The sequence below is a fragment of the Cyrtonyx montezumae genome, unplaced genomic scaffold, assembly GCF_038088225.1.
Source record: "Cyrtonyx montezumae isolate F1298 unplaced genomic scaffold, pur_monq_1.0 scaffold_266, whole genome shotgun sequence".
NCBI lineage: Eukaryota > Metazoa > Chordata > Aves > Galliformes > Odontophoridae > Cyrtonyx > Cyrtonyx montezumae.
The window spans coordinates 7865-24328 of NW_027072010.1; the positions used below are offsets into that span (position 1 = coordinate 7865).

At 57.5% G+C, this 16464-nt stretch overlaps 1 protein-coding gene across 1 annotated transcript; it reads left to right on the forward strand.

The window, feature by feature from the left end:
* The first annotated feature begins 1145 nt into the window (after positions 1–1145).
* CALU (calumenin) lies at positions 1146–14398 on the forward strand. Its single transcript, XM_065740513.1, has 6 exons — positions 1146–1156; positions 2101–2345; positions 5395–5561; positions 9125–9185; positions 11694–11893; positions 14279–14398. The coding sequence occupies exons 1-6, from the start codon at positions 1146–1148 to the stop codon at positions 14381–14383; spliced, it is 789 nt and encodes a 262-aa protein (XP_065596585.1). The 3' UTR covers positions 14384–14398.
* Positions 14399–16464: the final 2066 nt, after the last annotated feature.

Sequence of the window (16464 nt, forward strand, 5' to 3'; positions counted from 1 at the left end):
TAGAGCCATGAGTAAGTAGGGCCAAGAGTAGAACTAGGAGTAGAGCCAAGAGCAGAACTAGGAGTAGAGCTGTGAGTAAGGAGCAGAGCCAAGAGTAGAACGAGGAGTAGAGCTGTGAGTAAGGAGCAGAGCCAAGAGCAAAGCTAAGAGTAGAGCTATGAGTAAGGAGTAGGGCCAAGAGTAGAACTACGAGTAGAGCTGTGAGTAAGGAGCAGAGCCAAGAGCAGAACTAGGAGTAGAGCTGTGAGTAAGGAGCAGAGCCAAGAGTAGAACAAGGAGTAGAGCTGTGAGTAAGGAGCAGAGCCAAGAGCAGAACTAGGAGTAGAGCTGTGAGTAAGGAGCAGAGCCAAGAGTAGAACAAGGAGTAGAGCTGTGAGTAAGGAGTAGAGCCAAGAGTAGAACGAGGAGTAGAGCTGTGAGTAAGGAGCAGAGCCAAGAGTAGAACGAGGAGTAGAGCCCAGAGCAGAACTAGGAGTAGAGCTGTGAGTAAGGAGCAGAGCCAAGAGTAGAACGAGGAGTAGAGCCATGAGTAAAGAGTAGAGCCAAGAGCAGAACTAGGAGTAGAGAAATGAGTAAGTAGAGCCAAGAGTAGAACTAGGAGTAGAGCTGTGAGTAAGGAGTAGAGCCAAGAGCAGAACTAGGAGTAGAGCTGTGAGTAAGGAGCAGAGCCAAGAGTAGAACGAGGAGCAGAGCCAAGAGCAGAACTAGGAGTAGAGCTGTGAGTAAGGAGCAGAGCCAAGAGTAGAACGAGGAGTAGAGCCAAGAGCAGAACTAGGAGTAGAGCTGTGAGTAAGGAGTAGAGCCAAGAGCAGAACTAGGAGTAGAGCTATGAGTAAAGAGTAGGGCCAAGAGTAGAACTAGGAGTAGAGCTGTGAGTAAGGAGCAGAGCCAAGAGCAGAACTAGGAGTAGTCAAGAGCAAAGCTAAGAGTAGAGCTATGAGAAAGGAGTAGAGCCATGAGTAGAACTAGGAGTAGAGGCATGAGTAAGTAGGGCCAAGAGCAGAACTAGGAGTAGAGCTGTGAGTAAGGAGCAGGGCCAAGAGTAGAACTAGGAGTAGAGCCGTGAGTAAGTAGAGCCAAGAGCAGAACTAGGAGTAGAGCCATGAGTAAGGAGCAGAGCCAAGAGCAAAGCTAAGAGTAGAGCCATGAGTAAGGAGTAGGGCCAAGAGTAGAACTAGGAGTAGAGCCAAGAGCAGAACAAGGAGTAGAGCTGTGAGTAAGGAGCAGAGCCAAGAGCAGAACTACGAGTAGAGCTGTGAGTAAGGAGCAGAGCCAAGAGCAGAACTAGGAGTAGAGCTGTGAGTAAGGAGTAGGGCCAAGGGTAGAACGAGGAGTAGAGCTGTGAGTAAGGAGTAGAGCCAAGAGTAGAACTAGGAGTAGAGCTGTGAGTAAGGAGTAGGGCCAAGAGCGGAACGAGGAGTAGAGCTGTGAGTAAGGAGTAGGGCCAAGAGTAGAACTAGGAGTAGAGCTGTGAGTAAGGAGTAGGGCCAAGAGTAGAACGAGGAGTAGAGGTGTGAGTAAGGAGTAGAGCCAAGAGTAGAACTAGGAGTAGAGCTGTGAGTAAGGAGTAGGGCCAAGAGTAGAACGAGGAGTAGAGCTGTAAGGAGCAGAGCCCAGAGTAGAACTAGGAGTAAAGAGAGAGCCCTGAGTAGAACTAGGAGTAGAGAGCCCAGAGTAGAACTAGGAGTAGAGCCATGAGTAAGGAGTAGAGCTGTGAGTAGGAGTAGAGCCGTGAGTAGAAGTAGGAGTAGAGCTGTGAGTAGAAGTAGGAGTAGAGCCAAGAGTAGAACTAGGAATAGAGCTGTGAGTAGGAGTAGAGCTGTGAGTAGATGTAGGAATAGAGCTGTGAGTAAGGAGCAGAGCCAAGAGTAGACCTATGAGTAGAGTGAAGAGTAGAGCCGTGAGTAGAAGTTCGAGTAGAGCTGTGAGTAGGAGTAGAGCTGTGAGTAGAAGTAGGAGTAGAGATGTGAGTAGAAGTTCGAGTAGAGCCAAGGGTATAAGTAGGAGTAGAGCCATGAGTTGAAGTTCGAGTAGAGCCGTGAGAACGCTGTGGGTACGGCTGCCCCACTCCTCCGCCCCGCGCCGGGGTGGGGGTGGCAGTGTCGCACTGCTCCCGCTCGCGGCGCCGCTTCACTCGGCCGTCCCTCGCAGGAAGATCGTGGCCAAGATCGACGGCGACAAGGACGGCTTCGTGAGCGTGGAGGAGCTCAGGGAGTGGATTAAGTTCGCGCAGAAGCGGTGGATCTTCGAGGACGTGGAGCGGCAGTGGAAGGGCCACGACCTCAACGGGGACGGCGCGGTGTCGTGGGATGAGTACCGCAACGCCACCTACGGCTCCGTGCTGGGTACGGGGCACCGCCGCCCCATAGCAGCGCCGCCCCATAGCACCGCCGCCCCATAGCACTGCCACCCCATAGCAGTGCCGCCCCATAGCACCGCCGCCCCATAGCACCGCCGCCCCATAGCACTGCCGCCCCATAGCACCACCACCCCATAGCACTGCCACCCCATAGCACTGCCACCCCATAGCAGCACCACCCCATAGCAGTACCACCCCATAGCAGCGCCACCCCATAGCAGTACCACCCCATAGCAGCGCCACCCCACAGCACGACCACCCCATAGCACTATGACCCCATATCAGCGCCACCCCATAGCACCGTCACCATTATGGGTCAGGGTCAGGGTTGGGGTCAGGTCAGGGTTGGGTTTGGGTTAGGGGTCAGGGTTTGGGGTAGAGGTTTGGGTTTTAGCTACGGGTTGGGTTTGGGGTTAGGATTCGGATTAGGGTTGGGATTAGGATTTGGATTAGGGTTGGGGTTAGGATTCGGATTAGGGTTGGGATTAGGATTCGGATTAGGGTTGGGGTTAGGATTCGGATTAGGGTTGGGATTAGGATTTGGATTAGGGTTGGGGTTAGGATTCGGATTAGATTTGGGGTTAGGATTCGGATTAGGGTTGGGGTTAGGATTCGGATTAGGGTTGGGATTAGGATTCGGATTAGGGTTGGGGTTAGGATTCGGATTAGGGTTGGGGTTAGGATTTGTATTAGGGTTGGGTTAGGATTCGGATTAGGGTTGGGTTAGGATTCGGATTAGGGTTGGGTTAGGATTTGGATTAGGATTCGGATTAGGGTTGGGGTTAGGATTTGTATTAGGGTTGGGGTTAGGATTCGGATTAGGGTTGGGGTTAGGATTCGGATTAGGGTTGGGGTTAGGATTCAGATTAGATTTGGGGTTAGGATTCGGATTAGGGTTGGGGTTAGGATTCGGATTAGGGTTGGGTTAGGATTCGGATTAGATTTGGGGTTAGGATTCGGATTAGGGTTGGGGTTAGGATTCGGATTAGGGTTGGGGTTAGGATTCGGATTAGGGTTGGGGTTAGGATTCGGATTAGGGTTGGGGTTAGGATTCGGATTAGGGTTGGGGTTAGGATTTGTATTAGGGTTGGGGTTAGGATTCGGATTAGGGTTGGGGTTAGGATTCGGATTAGGGTTGGGGTTAGGATTCGGATTAGGGTTGGGGTTAGGATTAGGATTAGATTTGGGGTTAGGATTCGGATTAGGGTTGGGGTTAGGATTCGGATTAGGGTTGGGGTTAGGATTCGGATTAGGGTTGGGGTTAGGATTAGGATTAGGGTTGGGGTTAGGATTCAGATTAGGGTTGGGGTTAGGATTCGGATTAGGGTTGGGGTTAGGATTCAGATTAGGGTTGGGGTTAGGATTCAGATTAGGGTTGGGGTTAGGATTAGGATTAGATTTGGGGTTAGGATTCGGATTAGGGTTGGGGTTAGGATTCGGATTAGGGTTGGGGTTAGGATTCGGATTAGATTTGGGGTTAGGATTCGGATTAGGGTTGGGGTTAGGATTCGGATTAGGGTTGGGGTTAGGATTCGGATTAGGGTTGGGGTTAGGATTCGGATTAGGGTTGGGTTAGGATTTGGATTAGGGTTGGGGTTAGGATTCGGATTAGGGTTGGGGTTAGGATTCGGATTAGGGTTGGGGTTAGGATTCGGATTAGGGTTGGGGTTAGGATTCGGATTAGGGTTGGGGTTAGGATTCAGATTAGGGTTGGGGTTAGGATTCGGATTAGGGTTGGGGTTAGGATTCGGATTAGGGTTGGGGTTAGGATTCGGATTAGGGTTGGGGTTAGGATTAGGATTAGATTTGGGGTTAGGATTCGGATTAGGGTTGGGGTTAGGATTAGGATTAGATTTGGGGTTAGGATTCGGATTAGGGTTGGGGTTAGGATTCAGATTAGGGTTGGGGTTAGGATTAGGATTAGATTTGGGGTTAGGATTCGGATTAGGGTTGGGGTTAGGATTCGGATTAGGGTTGGGGTTAGGATTCGGATTAGGGTTGGGTTAGGATTCGGATTAGATTTGGGGTTAGGATTCGGATTAGGGTTGGGGTTAGGATTCGGATTAGGGTTGGGGTTAGGATTCGGATTAGGGTTGGGTTAGGATTCGGATTAGATTTGGGGTTAGGATTCGGATTAGGGTTGGGGTTAGGATTCGGATTAGGGTTGGGGTTAGGATTCGGATTAGGGTCGGGTTAGGTTTAGGGTTGGGTTAGGGGTCAGAAGTCGGGGTTATGATTTGGGTTAGGGTCACGTGACATGGTTACGGATCAGGGTATCTGGGTTTGGAATAGGAGTTTGGGGCTAGGGTTTGGGTTGGGGGTTAGGGGTCAGGGTCAGGGTTGGGGTCAGGTCAGAGGTCATGTCAGGGTCATGTCAGGGGTCAGGGTCAGGTCAGGGTCATGTCATGGGTCAGGTCAGAGGCCAGGTCAGAGGTCAGCTCAGGGGTCATGTCAGGGTCAGCTCAGGGGTCATGTCAGGGGTCAGCTCAGGTCAGGTCTGGGGTCATGTCAGGGGTCAGGCCAGGGTCATGTCAGGGGTCAGGTCGGGTCAGGTCAGGGTTCATGTCAGGGTCATGTCAGGGGTCAGGTCAGGAGCTGGGGGTCAGGCTCAGGTCAGGGGTCATGTCAGGGGTCAGGTCAGGGTCAGGTCAGGGGTCAGGCCAGGGTCATGTCAGGGGTCAGGTCGGGTCAGGTCAGGGGTCATGTCAGGGTCATGTCAGGGGTCAGGTCAGGGGTCATGTCAGGGTCATGTCAGGGGTCAGGTCAGGGTCATGTCAGGGGTCAGGGTTGGGCTCATGTCAGGGGTCAGGTCAGGAGCTGGGGGTCAGGCTCAGGTCAGGGGTCATGTCAGGGGTCAGGTCAGGGTCAGGTCAGGGGTCAGGTCAGGCTCAGGTCAGGCTCAGATGCGATCCCTGCATCCCCAGTTCTTCCCAGCTCGGCGCCATCGAGCGCCGTTGGTGAGTGCAGAACTCACTCCCGGCACCGCGGGAGCGCTCGGCCGGCGGGGGATTAATTGGCGTTAATTGCGGCCCCAGACGACCCCGACCCCGACGACGGCTTCAACTACAAACAGATGATGGTGCGCGACGAGCGGCGCTTCAAGATGGCGGACCGCGACGGGGACATGGCGGCCACCAAGGAGGAGTTCACCGCCTTCCTGCACCCCGAGGAGTACGACTACATGAAGGACATCGTGGTGCAGGTGGGGCGGCCCGGCCCCACACCTCCCGCTTCCCCGTGGGGTGGCGTTCCCGGTTAACCGCTGCGTCCCAGTTCCCACTGGGTCCCAGTTCCCAGTGGGTCCTCATTCCCAGTTCCCATTGGGTCCCAGTTCCCAGTGGGTCCCAGTTCCCATTGGGTCCCCATTCCCAGTTCCCAGTGGGTCCCAGTTCCCATTGGGTCCCCATTCCCAGTTCCCAATGGGTCCCAGTTCCCATTGGGTCCCCATTCCCAGTTCCCACTGGGTCCCAGTTCCCAGTGGGTCCTCATTCCCAGTTCCCATTGGGTCCCAGTTCCCATTGGGTCCCCATTCCCAGTTCCCATTGGGTCCCAGTTCCCAGTGGGTCCCCATTCCCAGTTCCCATTGGGTCCCAGTTCCCATTGGGTCCCCATTCCCAGTTCCCACTGGGTCCCAGTTCCCAGTGGGTCCCAGTTCCCAGTTCCCAGTGGGTCCCAGTTCCCATTGGGTACCCCATTCCCAGTTCCCACTGGGTCCCAGTTCCCAGTGGGTCCCCATTCCCAGTTCCCATTGGGTCCCAGTTCCCAGTGGGTCCCAGTTCCCATTGGGTCCCAGTTCCCATTGGGTCCCCATTCCCAGTTCCCACTGGCTCCCCATTCCCAGTTCCCACTGGGTCCCAGTTCCCATCGGGTCCCAGTTCCCAGTGGGTCCCCATTCCCAGTTCCCACTGGGTCCCAGTTCCCATCGGGTCCCAGTTCCCAGTGGGTCCCCATTCCCAGTTCCCACTGGGTCCCCATTCCCAGTTCCCATTGGGTCCCCATTCCCAGTTCCCAGTGGGTCCCAGTTCCCACTGGCTCCCCATTCCCAGTTCCCATTGGGTCCCAGTTCCCACTGCATCCCAGTTCCCACTGGGTCCCCATTCCCAGTTCCCACTGGGTCCCCATTCCCAGTTCCCAGTGGGTCCCAGTTCCCATTGGGTCCCCATTCCCAGTTCCCACTGGGTCCCAGTTCCCAGTGGGTCCTCATTCCCAGTTCCCATTGGGTCCCAGTTCCCAGTGGGTCCCAGTTCCCATTGGGTCCCCATTCCCAGTTCCCATTGGGTCCCAGTTCCCAGTGGGTCCCAGTTCCCATTGGGTACCCATTCCCAGTTCCCATTGGGTCCCAGTTCCCATTGAGTCCACATTCCCAGTTCCCAGTGGGTCCCCATTCCCAGTTCCCAGTGGGTCCCAGTTCCCACTGGCTCCCCATTCCCAGTTCCCATTGGATCCCAGTTCCCACTGCATCCCAGTTCCCACTGGGTCCCCATTCCCAGTTCCCACTGGGTCCCCATTCCCAGTTCCCATTGGGTCCCCATTCCCAGTTCCCAGTGGGTCCCAGTTCCCACTGGCTCCCCATTCCCAGTTCCCATTGGGTCCCAGTTCCCACTGCATCCCAGTTCCCACTGGGTCCCCATTCCCAGTTCCCACTGGGTCCCCATTCCCAGTTCCCAGTGGGTCCCAGTTCCCATTGGGTCCCCATTCCCAGTTCCCACTGGGTCCCAGTTCCCAGTGGGTCCTCATTCCCAGTTCCCATTGGGTCCCAGTTCCCAGTGGGTCCCAGTTCCCATTGGGTCCCCATTCCCAGTTCCCATTGGGTCCCAGTTCCCAGTGGGTCCCAGTTCCCATTGGGTACCCATTCCCAGTTCCCATTGGGTCCCAGTTCCCATTGAGTCCACATTCCCAGTTCCCAGTGGGTCCCCATTCCCAGTTCCCATTGGGTCCAGTTCCCACTGCATCCCAGTTCCCACTGCATCCCAGTTCCCACTGCATCCCCATTCCCAGTTCCCACTGGGTCCCAGTTCCCACTGGATCCCCATTCCCAGTTCCCAGTGGGTCCCAGTTCCCATTGGGTCCCCATTCCCAGTTCCCATTGGGTCCCAGTTCCCAGTGGGTCCCAGTTCCCATTGGGTCCCCATTCCCAGTTCCCATTGGGTCCCAGTTCCCATTGAGTCCACATTCCCAGTTCCCAGTGGGTCCCCATTCCCAGTTCCCAGTGGGTCCCAGTTCCCACTGCATCCCAGTTCCCACTGGCTCCCCATTCCCAGTTCCCACTGGGTCCCCGTTCCCAGTTCCCAGTGGGTCCCCATTCCCAGTTCCCATTGGGTCCAGTTCCCACTGCATCCCAGTTCCCATTGGGTCCCAGTTCCCAGTGGGTCCTCATTCCCAGTTCCCATTGGGTCCCAGTTCCCAGTGGGTCCCAGTTCCCATTGGGTCCCCATTCCCAGTTCCCATTGGGTCCCAGTTCCCAGTGGGTCCCAGTTCCCATTGGGTACCCATTCCCAGTTCCCATTGGGTCCCAGTTCCCATTGAGTCCACATTCCCAGTTCCCAGTGGGTCCCCATTCCCAGTTCCCAGTGGGTCCCAGTTCCCACTGCATCCCAGTTCCCACTGGCTCCCCATTCCCAGTTCCCACTGGGTCCCCGTTCCCAGTTCCCACTGGATCCCAGTTCCCACTGGGTCCCAGTTCCCACTGGATCCCCATTCCCAGTTCCCATTGGGTCCCAGTTCCCATTGGGTCCCCATTCCCAGTTCCCATTGGGTCTCCATTCCCAGTTCCCACTGGGTCCCCATTCCCAGTTCCCAGTATGTCCCAGTTCCCACTGGGTCCCCATTCCCAGTTCCCACTGGGTCCCAGTTCCCATTGGGTCCCAGTTCCCATTGGGTCCCCATTCCCAGTTCCCATTGGGTCCCAGTTCCCAGTTCTCACTGGGTCTCCATTCCCATTTCCCATTGGGTCCCAGTTCCCAGTGGGTCCCAGTTCCCACTGGGTCCCCATTCCCAGTTCCCAGTATGTCCCAGTTCCCACTGGGTCCCCATTCCCAGTTCCCACTGGGTCCCAGTTCCCATTGGGTCCCAGTTCCCATTGGGTCCCCATTCCCAGTTCCCATTGGGTCCCAGTTCCCAGTTCTCACTGGGTCTCCATTCCCATTTCCCATTGGGTCCCAGTTCCCAGTGGGTCCCAGTTCCCAGTGGGTCCCCATTCCCAGTTCCCATTGGGTCCCAGTTCCCACTGGGTGCCCATTCCCAGTTCCCACTGGGTCCCCATTCCCAGTTCCCACTGGGTCCAGTTCCCATTGGGTCCCAGTTCCCATTGGGTCCCAGTTCCCACTGCGTCCCCATTCCCAGTTCCCACTGGATCCCAGTTCCCACTGGGTCTCCATTCCCAGTTCCCACTGGGTCCCAGTTCCCATTGGGTCCCCATTCCCAGTTCCCAGTGGGTCCCAGTTCCCAGTGGGTCCCCATTCCCAGTTCCCATTGGGTCCCAGTTCCCAGTATGTCCCAGTTCCCACTACGTCCCAGTCCTAGTGCATCCCAGTCCCCGCGTGTCCCCGTTCCCAGTACTCCCAGTCCCCGCGTGTCCCCGTTCCCAGTACTCCCAGTCCCCACGTGTCCCCGTTCCCAGTACTCCCAGTCCCACGTGTCCCCGTTCCCAGTACTCCCAGTCCCCACATGTCCCCGTTCCCAGTGCTCCCAGTCCCCACGTGCCCCCACTCCCAGTACTCCCAGTCCGCGTGCCCCCATCCCCCGCGCTGCGCTGTGTTCCCTCAGGAGACGATGGAGGACATTGATAAGAACGGGGACGGTTTCATCGACCTCGAGGAGTACATCGGTGAGCGCCCCATCAGATCCCACACCCAGATCCCACACCCAGATCCCACACCCAGATCACCCAGACCAGATCCCACACCCAGATCCCAGACCCAGATCCCACACCCAGATCACCCAGACCAGATCCCACACCCAGATCCCACACCCAGATCACCCAGAGCAGATCCCACACCCAGATCCCACACCCAGATCACCCAGAGCAGATCCCACACCCAGATCCCATACCCAGATCCCACACCCAGATCTCACAGCCCGGATCCCACACCCAGATCCCACAGCCTGGATCCCATAGCCTAGCCTGGATCCCATAGCCCAGCCCGGATCCCAGGATCCCAGCCCGGATCCCATAGCCCAGCCCGGATCCCATAGCCCAGCCCGGATCCCAGGATCCCAGCCCGGATCCCATAGCCCAGCCTGGATCCTACAGCACAGCCTGGATCCCATAGCCCAGCCCGGATCCCAGGATCCCAGCCCGGATCCTACAGCCCAGCCTGGATCCCACAGCCCAGCCCGGATCCCACACCCCAGCCCGGATCCCATAGCCCAGCCTGGATCCTACAGCCCAGCCTGGATCCCATAGCTCAGCCCGGATCCCAGGATCCCAGCCTGGATCCCATAGCCCAGCCCGGATCCCACAGCCCAGCCCGGATCCCACACCCCAGCCCGGATCCCATAGCCCAGCCTGGATCCTACAGCACAGCCTGGATCCCATAGCCCAGCCTGGATCCTACAGCCCAGCCCGGATCCCATAGCCCAGCCCGGATCCCAGGATCCCAGCCCGGATCCCATAGCCCAGCCCGGATCCCACAGCCCAGCCCGGATCCCATAGCCCAGCCCGGATCCCACACCCCAGCCCAGATCCTACAGCCCAGCCCGGATCCCACAGCCCAGCCCGGATCCCACAGCCCAGCCCGGATCCCATAGCCCAGCCCAGTTCCCAGTATCTCAGTCCCGATTCCAGTATCTCAAAGCAGATCCCAGCTTCCTAGACAAGGTCCCAGTATCCCAATCCCGATCCGAGTATCCCAGACCAACCCAGGATCCCATATCCCCCTGGGATCCCATGACCCCAACCCATGATCCCATATTCCTCTGTGATCCCATGACCCCAACCCAGGATCCCATGACCCCAACCCAGGATCCCTTGATCCCATATCCCCCTGGGATCCCATGACCCCAACCCAGGATCCCATGATCCCATATCCCCCTGGGATCCCATGACCCCAACCCATGATCCCATATTCCTCTGGGATCCCATGATCCCATATCCCCCTGGGATCCCATGACCCCAACCCAGGATCCCATAATCCCATATCCCCCTGGGATCCCATGACCCCAACCCATGATCCCATATTCCTCTGGGATCCCATGATCCCATATCCCCCTGGGATCCCATGACCCCAACCCAGGATCCCATAATCCCATATCCCCCTGGGATCCCATGACCCCAACCCATGATCCCATGATCCCATATCCCCCTGGGATCCCATTATCCCAACCCAGGATCCCATTACCCCAACCCAGGATCCCATATCCCCCTGGGATCCTGTGACCCCAACCCAGGATCCCATGACCCCAATCCAGGATCCCATATCCCCCTGGGATCCCATGCCCATGACCCCAACCCGGATCCCATTACCCCAACCCAGGATCCCATATCCCCCTGGGATCCCATGCCCATGACCCCAACCCGGATCCCATTACCCCAACCCAGGATCCCATATCCCCCTGGGATCCCATGACCCCAACCCGGATCCCATTACCCCAACCCAGGATCCCATATCCCCCTGGGATCCCGTGACCCCAACCCGGATCCCATTACCCCAACCCAGGATCCCATATCCCCCTGGGATCCCGTGACCCCAACCCGGATCCCATTACCCCAACCCAGGACCCCATATCCCCCTGGCATCCCATGACCCCAACCCAAGATCCCATATCCCCCTGGGATCCCATGACCCCAACCCAGGATCCCATGACCCCAACCCAGGATCCCATGATCCCATATCCCCCTGGGATCCCATATCCCCCTGGGATCTCATTACCCCAACCCATGATCCCATATCCCCCTGGGATCCCATTATCTCAACCCAGGATCCCAGTACCCCAACCCAGGATCCCATATCCGCCTGGGATCCCATGACCCCAACCCAGGATCCCATGATCCCATATCCACATGGGATCCCATTACCTGAACCCAGGATCCCATATTCCCCTGGGATCCCATGACCCCAACCCAGTATCCCAATACCCCAACCCAGGACCCCATATCCCCCTGGCATCCCATGACCCCAACCCAGGATCCCATATCCCCCTGGGATCCCATTACCCCAGCCCAGGATCCCATATCCCCCTGGGATCCCATGACCCCAACCCAGGATCCCAGGATCCCATATCCCCCTGGGATCCCATGACCCTCTGGGACCCCATTGCCCCTTACCGGATCCCCGTCCCGTGCCCGCGTGTCGGCGGGGTCGGCTGTGGGGTCGTTACGGGGCCGTTCCCTCAGGGGACATGTACAGCCACGACGGCGACGCGGACGAACCCGAGTGGGTGAAGACGGAGCGGGAGCAGTTCGTGGAGTTCCGCGATAAGAACCGCGACGGCAAAATGGACAAAGAGGAAACGCGCGATTGGATCCTGCCCTCCGACTACGACCACGCCGAGGCCGAAGCGCGGCACCTCGTCTACGAGTCCGACCAGGACAAGGTCAGGGCACCCCGCAACCCCTGGGATCCACCCACCCCATAACCCGTGGGATCCACCCACCCCATAACCCAACATCCCATGGGATCCATCCACCCCATAACCCGTGGATCCACCCACCCCATAACCCGTGGGATCCACCCACCCCATAACCCAACATCCCATGGGATCCATCCACCCCATAACCCGTGGGATCCACCCACCCCATAACCCGTGGGATCCACCCACCCCATAACCCAACATCCCATGGGATCCATCCACCCCATAACCCGTGGGATCCACCCACCCCATAACCCAACATCCCATGGGATCCATCCACCCCATAACCCGTGGGATCCACCCACCCCATAACCCGTGGGATCCACCCACCCCATAACCCAACATCCCATGGGATCCATCCACCCCATAACCCGTGGGATCCACCCACCCCATAACCCAACATCCCATGGGATCCATCCACCCCATAACCCGTGGGATCCACCCACCCCATAACCCGTGGGATCCACCCACCCCATAACCCAACATCCCATGGGATCCATCCACCCCATAACCCGTGGGATCCACCCACCCCATAACCCAACATCCCATGGGATCCATCCACCCCATAACCTATGGGATCCATCCACCCCATAACCCGTGGGATCCACCCACCCCATAACCCAACGTCCCATGGGATCCACCCACCCCATAACCCGTGGGATCCACCCACCCCATAACCCGTGGGATCCACCCACCCCATAACCCAACGTCCCATGGGATCCACCCACCCCATAACCCGTGGGATCCACCCACCTCATGTCCCATGGGATCCACCCACCCCATAACCCGTGGGATCCACCCCACCCCATAACCCAACATCCCATGGGATCCATCCACCCCATAACCCGTGGGATCCACCCACCCCATAACCCAACATCCCATGGGATCCATCCACCCCATAACCCGTGGGATCCACCCACCCCATAACCCAACGTCCCATGGGATCCACCCACCCCATAACCCGTGGGATCCACCCACCCCATAACCCGTGGGATCCATCCACCCCATAGCCCGTGGGATCCACCCACCCCATAACCCAATGTCCTTTGGGATCCACCCACCCCATGACCCAACGTCCCGTGGGATCCACCCACCCCTGCTATCCCCCCCCCCCCCCCATGCACATGATCCCTCTCCCCCTGCTCCCTCCCCCTGGTATCCCCCCCATCTCCCTCTCCCCCTCCTCCCTCCTCACAATATCCCCCTCCTCCCCAATCCTTCTCCCCCTTCTCCCTCCCGTAGTACCTCCCCCACCCATTTCCTCTCCCCCCATCCCTCCCCATACCATCCCCCCCATCTCCCTCTCCCCTTTCTTTCCTCCCTCTCCCCCTCCTCCCCCATCTCCCTCTCCCTCTTCCCTCCCCACGATATCCCCCTCCGCAATCTCTCTCCCCTTTCTCCCTCCCATAGTATCTCCCCCACCCATTTCCTCTCCCCCCATCCCTCCCCATGCTCCTCCCACCTCCCTCTCCCCTTCCTCCCTCCCTCTTCCCCTTCCTCCCTCCTTGTCCCCTTTCCTCCCTCCCTCTCCCCCTCCTCCCTCCCGATGATATCCCCCCCAATCCCTCTTCCCCTTCTCCCTCTTGTAGTATCTCCTCCACCCATTTCCTCTCCCCCCATCCCTCCCCATACCACCCCCCCACCTCCAGCTCCCCTTCCTCCCTCCCTCTCTCCCTCCTCCCTCCCCACGATATCCCCCTCCACAATCCCTCTCCCTTCTCCCTCCCGTAGTATCTACCCCACCCATTTCCTCTCCCCCCAATCCCTCCCCATGCCACCCCCCCACCTCCCTCTCCCCCTCCTCCCTCCCTCTCCCCTTCCTCTGTCCCTCTCCCCTTCCTCCCTCTCTCTCCCCCTTCTCCCTCCCGATATCCCCCCAAATCTCCCTCCCCCTTCTCCCTCCTGTAGTATCGCCTCCACCCATTTCCTCTCCCTCCCCATACCATCCCCCCATCTCCCTCTCCCCTTTCTTTCCTCCCTCTCCCCCTCCTCCCCCATCTCCCTCTCCCTCTTCCCTCCCCACGATATCCCCCTCCGCAATCTCTCTCCCCTTTCTCCCTCCCGTAGTATCTCCCCCACCCCATTTCCTCTCCTCCCATCCTTCCCCATGCCCCTCCCACCTCCCTCTTCCCCTCCTCCCTCCCTCTCCCCTTCCTCCCTCCCTCCCCCCCTCCTCCCTCCCCACGATATCCCCCTCCGCAATCCCTCTCCCCTTTCTCCCCCCCGTAGTATCTCCCCCACCCATTTCCTCTCCCCCCATCCCTCCCCATGCCCCTCCCACCTCCCTCTCCCCCTCCTCCCTCCCTCTCCCCGTCCTCCCTCCCCCCTCCCACGTGCCGTGTCCCTTAGGACGGGCGCCTGACGCGGGAGGAGATTGTGGCCAAGTACGATCTGTTCGTGGGCAGCCAGGCCACCGACTTCGGAGAAGCGCTCGTGCGACACGACGAGTTCTGAGGAGGGGGGAGGGGAGGAAGGGAGGGAGAGGGAGAGGGAGGAGGGAGGGAGGGAGGGAAGGAAGAAAAGGAAAGAAACGAAAAACAAACAAAAAAAAACACGTAATTTATTTTTTAACCGTTTCTGGAGAATCCGAAGGAGCGCCACCGCCACCGCGGGGGCCGCGCTGAGGGGGGAGGGGTGGTCTCCCCCGCCCCCTCCCTCCCCCTTCCCCCCTCTCCATCCTCTCCCCCCTCTTCTTCCACTGTTACCCACCACCGCCAGAGAGTTTGGGGCGGATTGTGGTGAATTTGGGGCCGATTCCTGAGATTTTGGGGTCAGATCATGAGATTTTGGGGTCGATTCCTGAGATTTTGGGGTCAATTCCTGAGATTTGGGGTCGATTCCTGAGATTTTGGGGCCGATTCCTGAGATTTTGGGGGTCAATTCCTGAGATTTTGGGGTCGATTCCTGAGATTTGGGGGTCAATTCCTGAGTTTTGGGGCTGATTCCTGAGTTTTGGGGTCGATTCCTGAGATTTTGGGGTCAATTCCTGAGATTTTGGGGTCGATTCCTGAGATTTTGGGGTCAATTCCTGAGATTTTGGGTGTCGATTCCTGAGATTTTGGGGTCGATTCCTGAGATTTTGGGGTCAATTACTGAGTTTTGGGGGTCGATTCCTGAGATTTTGGGGTCAGATCCTGAGATTTTGGGGTCAATTACTGAGTTTTGGGGTCAATTCCTGAGATTTTGGGATCAGATCCTGAGATTTTGGGGTTGATTCCTGAGATTTTGGGGTCAGATCCTGAGATTTTGGGGTCGATTCCTGAGATTTTGGGGTCGATTCGATTCCTGAGATTTTGGGTCAGATCCTGAGATTTTGGGGCCGATTCCTGAGATTTTAGGGTCAGTTCCTGAGTTTTGGGGTCAGTTCCTGAGATTTTGGGGTCAATTCCGTGGAATTTTGGGTTCGGTCGTGAGATTTTGGGGCCGATTCCTGAGATTTTGGGGTCAATTCCGTGGAATTTGGGGTCAGTTTGTGGGATTTGGGGCCAATTTTGCAGATTCTGGGGTCAAATCTGCAGAATTTGGGGTCCGGTCGTGAGATTTTGGGATCAAATTTGAGGAATTTTGGGTCAGTTTGAGAAGAGTTTGGGGCCAGTTCCGTGGGATTTGGGGTCCAGTCCTGAGATTTGGGGTCAGTTTGTGGGGATTTGGGGCCAAATTCGGCAGATTTTGGGGTCAAATCTGCAGAATTTGGGGTCACTCTGAGAGATTTTGGGGCCAATTCCGAGCAAATTGGGGTCAGTTCCTGAGATTTTGGGGTCAATTTGTGAGAATTCGGGGCTCATTCTGCAGAATTTGGGGTCAACTTAGGAGTTTTGGGATCCGTTCCTGAGATTTTGGGGCCAAATCTGCAGAATTTGGGTCCGTTCCTGAGATTTGGGGTCAATTCCGAGGAATTTGGGATCTGTTCCTGAGATTTGGGGTCAATTCAGTGGAATTTGGGGTTCGGTCCTGAGATTTTGGGGTCAGTTCCTGAGATTTGGGGTCAATTCCGAGGAATTTGGGGTCCGTTCCTGAGATTTTGGGGTCATTTTGTGAGAATTTGGGGTCCGTTCCTGACATTTTAGGGTCAATTCAGTGGGATTTGGGCTCCGTTCTGAGATTTTGGGGCCAATTCCATGGAATTTGGGGTCACAGTTTACGCGAATTTGGGGCCAACTCTCGACAATTTGGGGTCAGTTCCCGCAGTTTAGGGTCCGATCCCAGGAATTCGGGGTTCCCAATTTGGGACCGATTCCCAAACGTTTGGGGTCAGTTCCCGGGATGTGGGGTCTTCCCTTTCCCGGTGCCAAATCCATTGGATCCACCCCAAACTCTTCCGTCCCCATGGTGTCCCCCCTCCAAGTGCCTTCACCCGCCCCAAAGCGGGGGGGTCCCCCCCTGACCCTACAACCCACCCCCTGACCCCACAACCCCCCACCCCACTGTGTATTTCCCCCCCCACCCCCCCGTGCCCCACGGAACTGTGGGGGAAACGAACGCGCCCCACATCGGGGGGTGGGGGAGGGGCGGGGGGGGCTCTGGGGGTCCAATAA

What these genes read in the sequence shown, in the direction of transcription:
- CALU (XM_065740513.1), top strand. An exon ending in TGAAGGACATCGTGGTGCAG is followed by an intron (nt 5,562 to 9,124) that starts GTGGGGCGGCCC and finishes GTGTTCCCTCAG; the next exon opens with GAGACGATGGAGGACATTGA. An exon ending in CGACCTCGAGGAGTACATCG is followed by an intron (nt 9,186 to 11,693) that starts GTGAGCGCCCCA and finishes CCGTTCCCTCAG; the next exon opens with GGGACATGTACAGCCACGAC.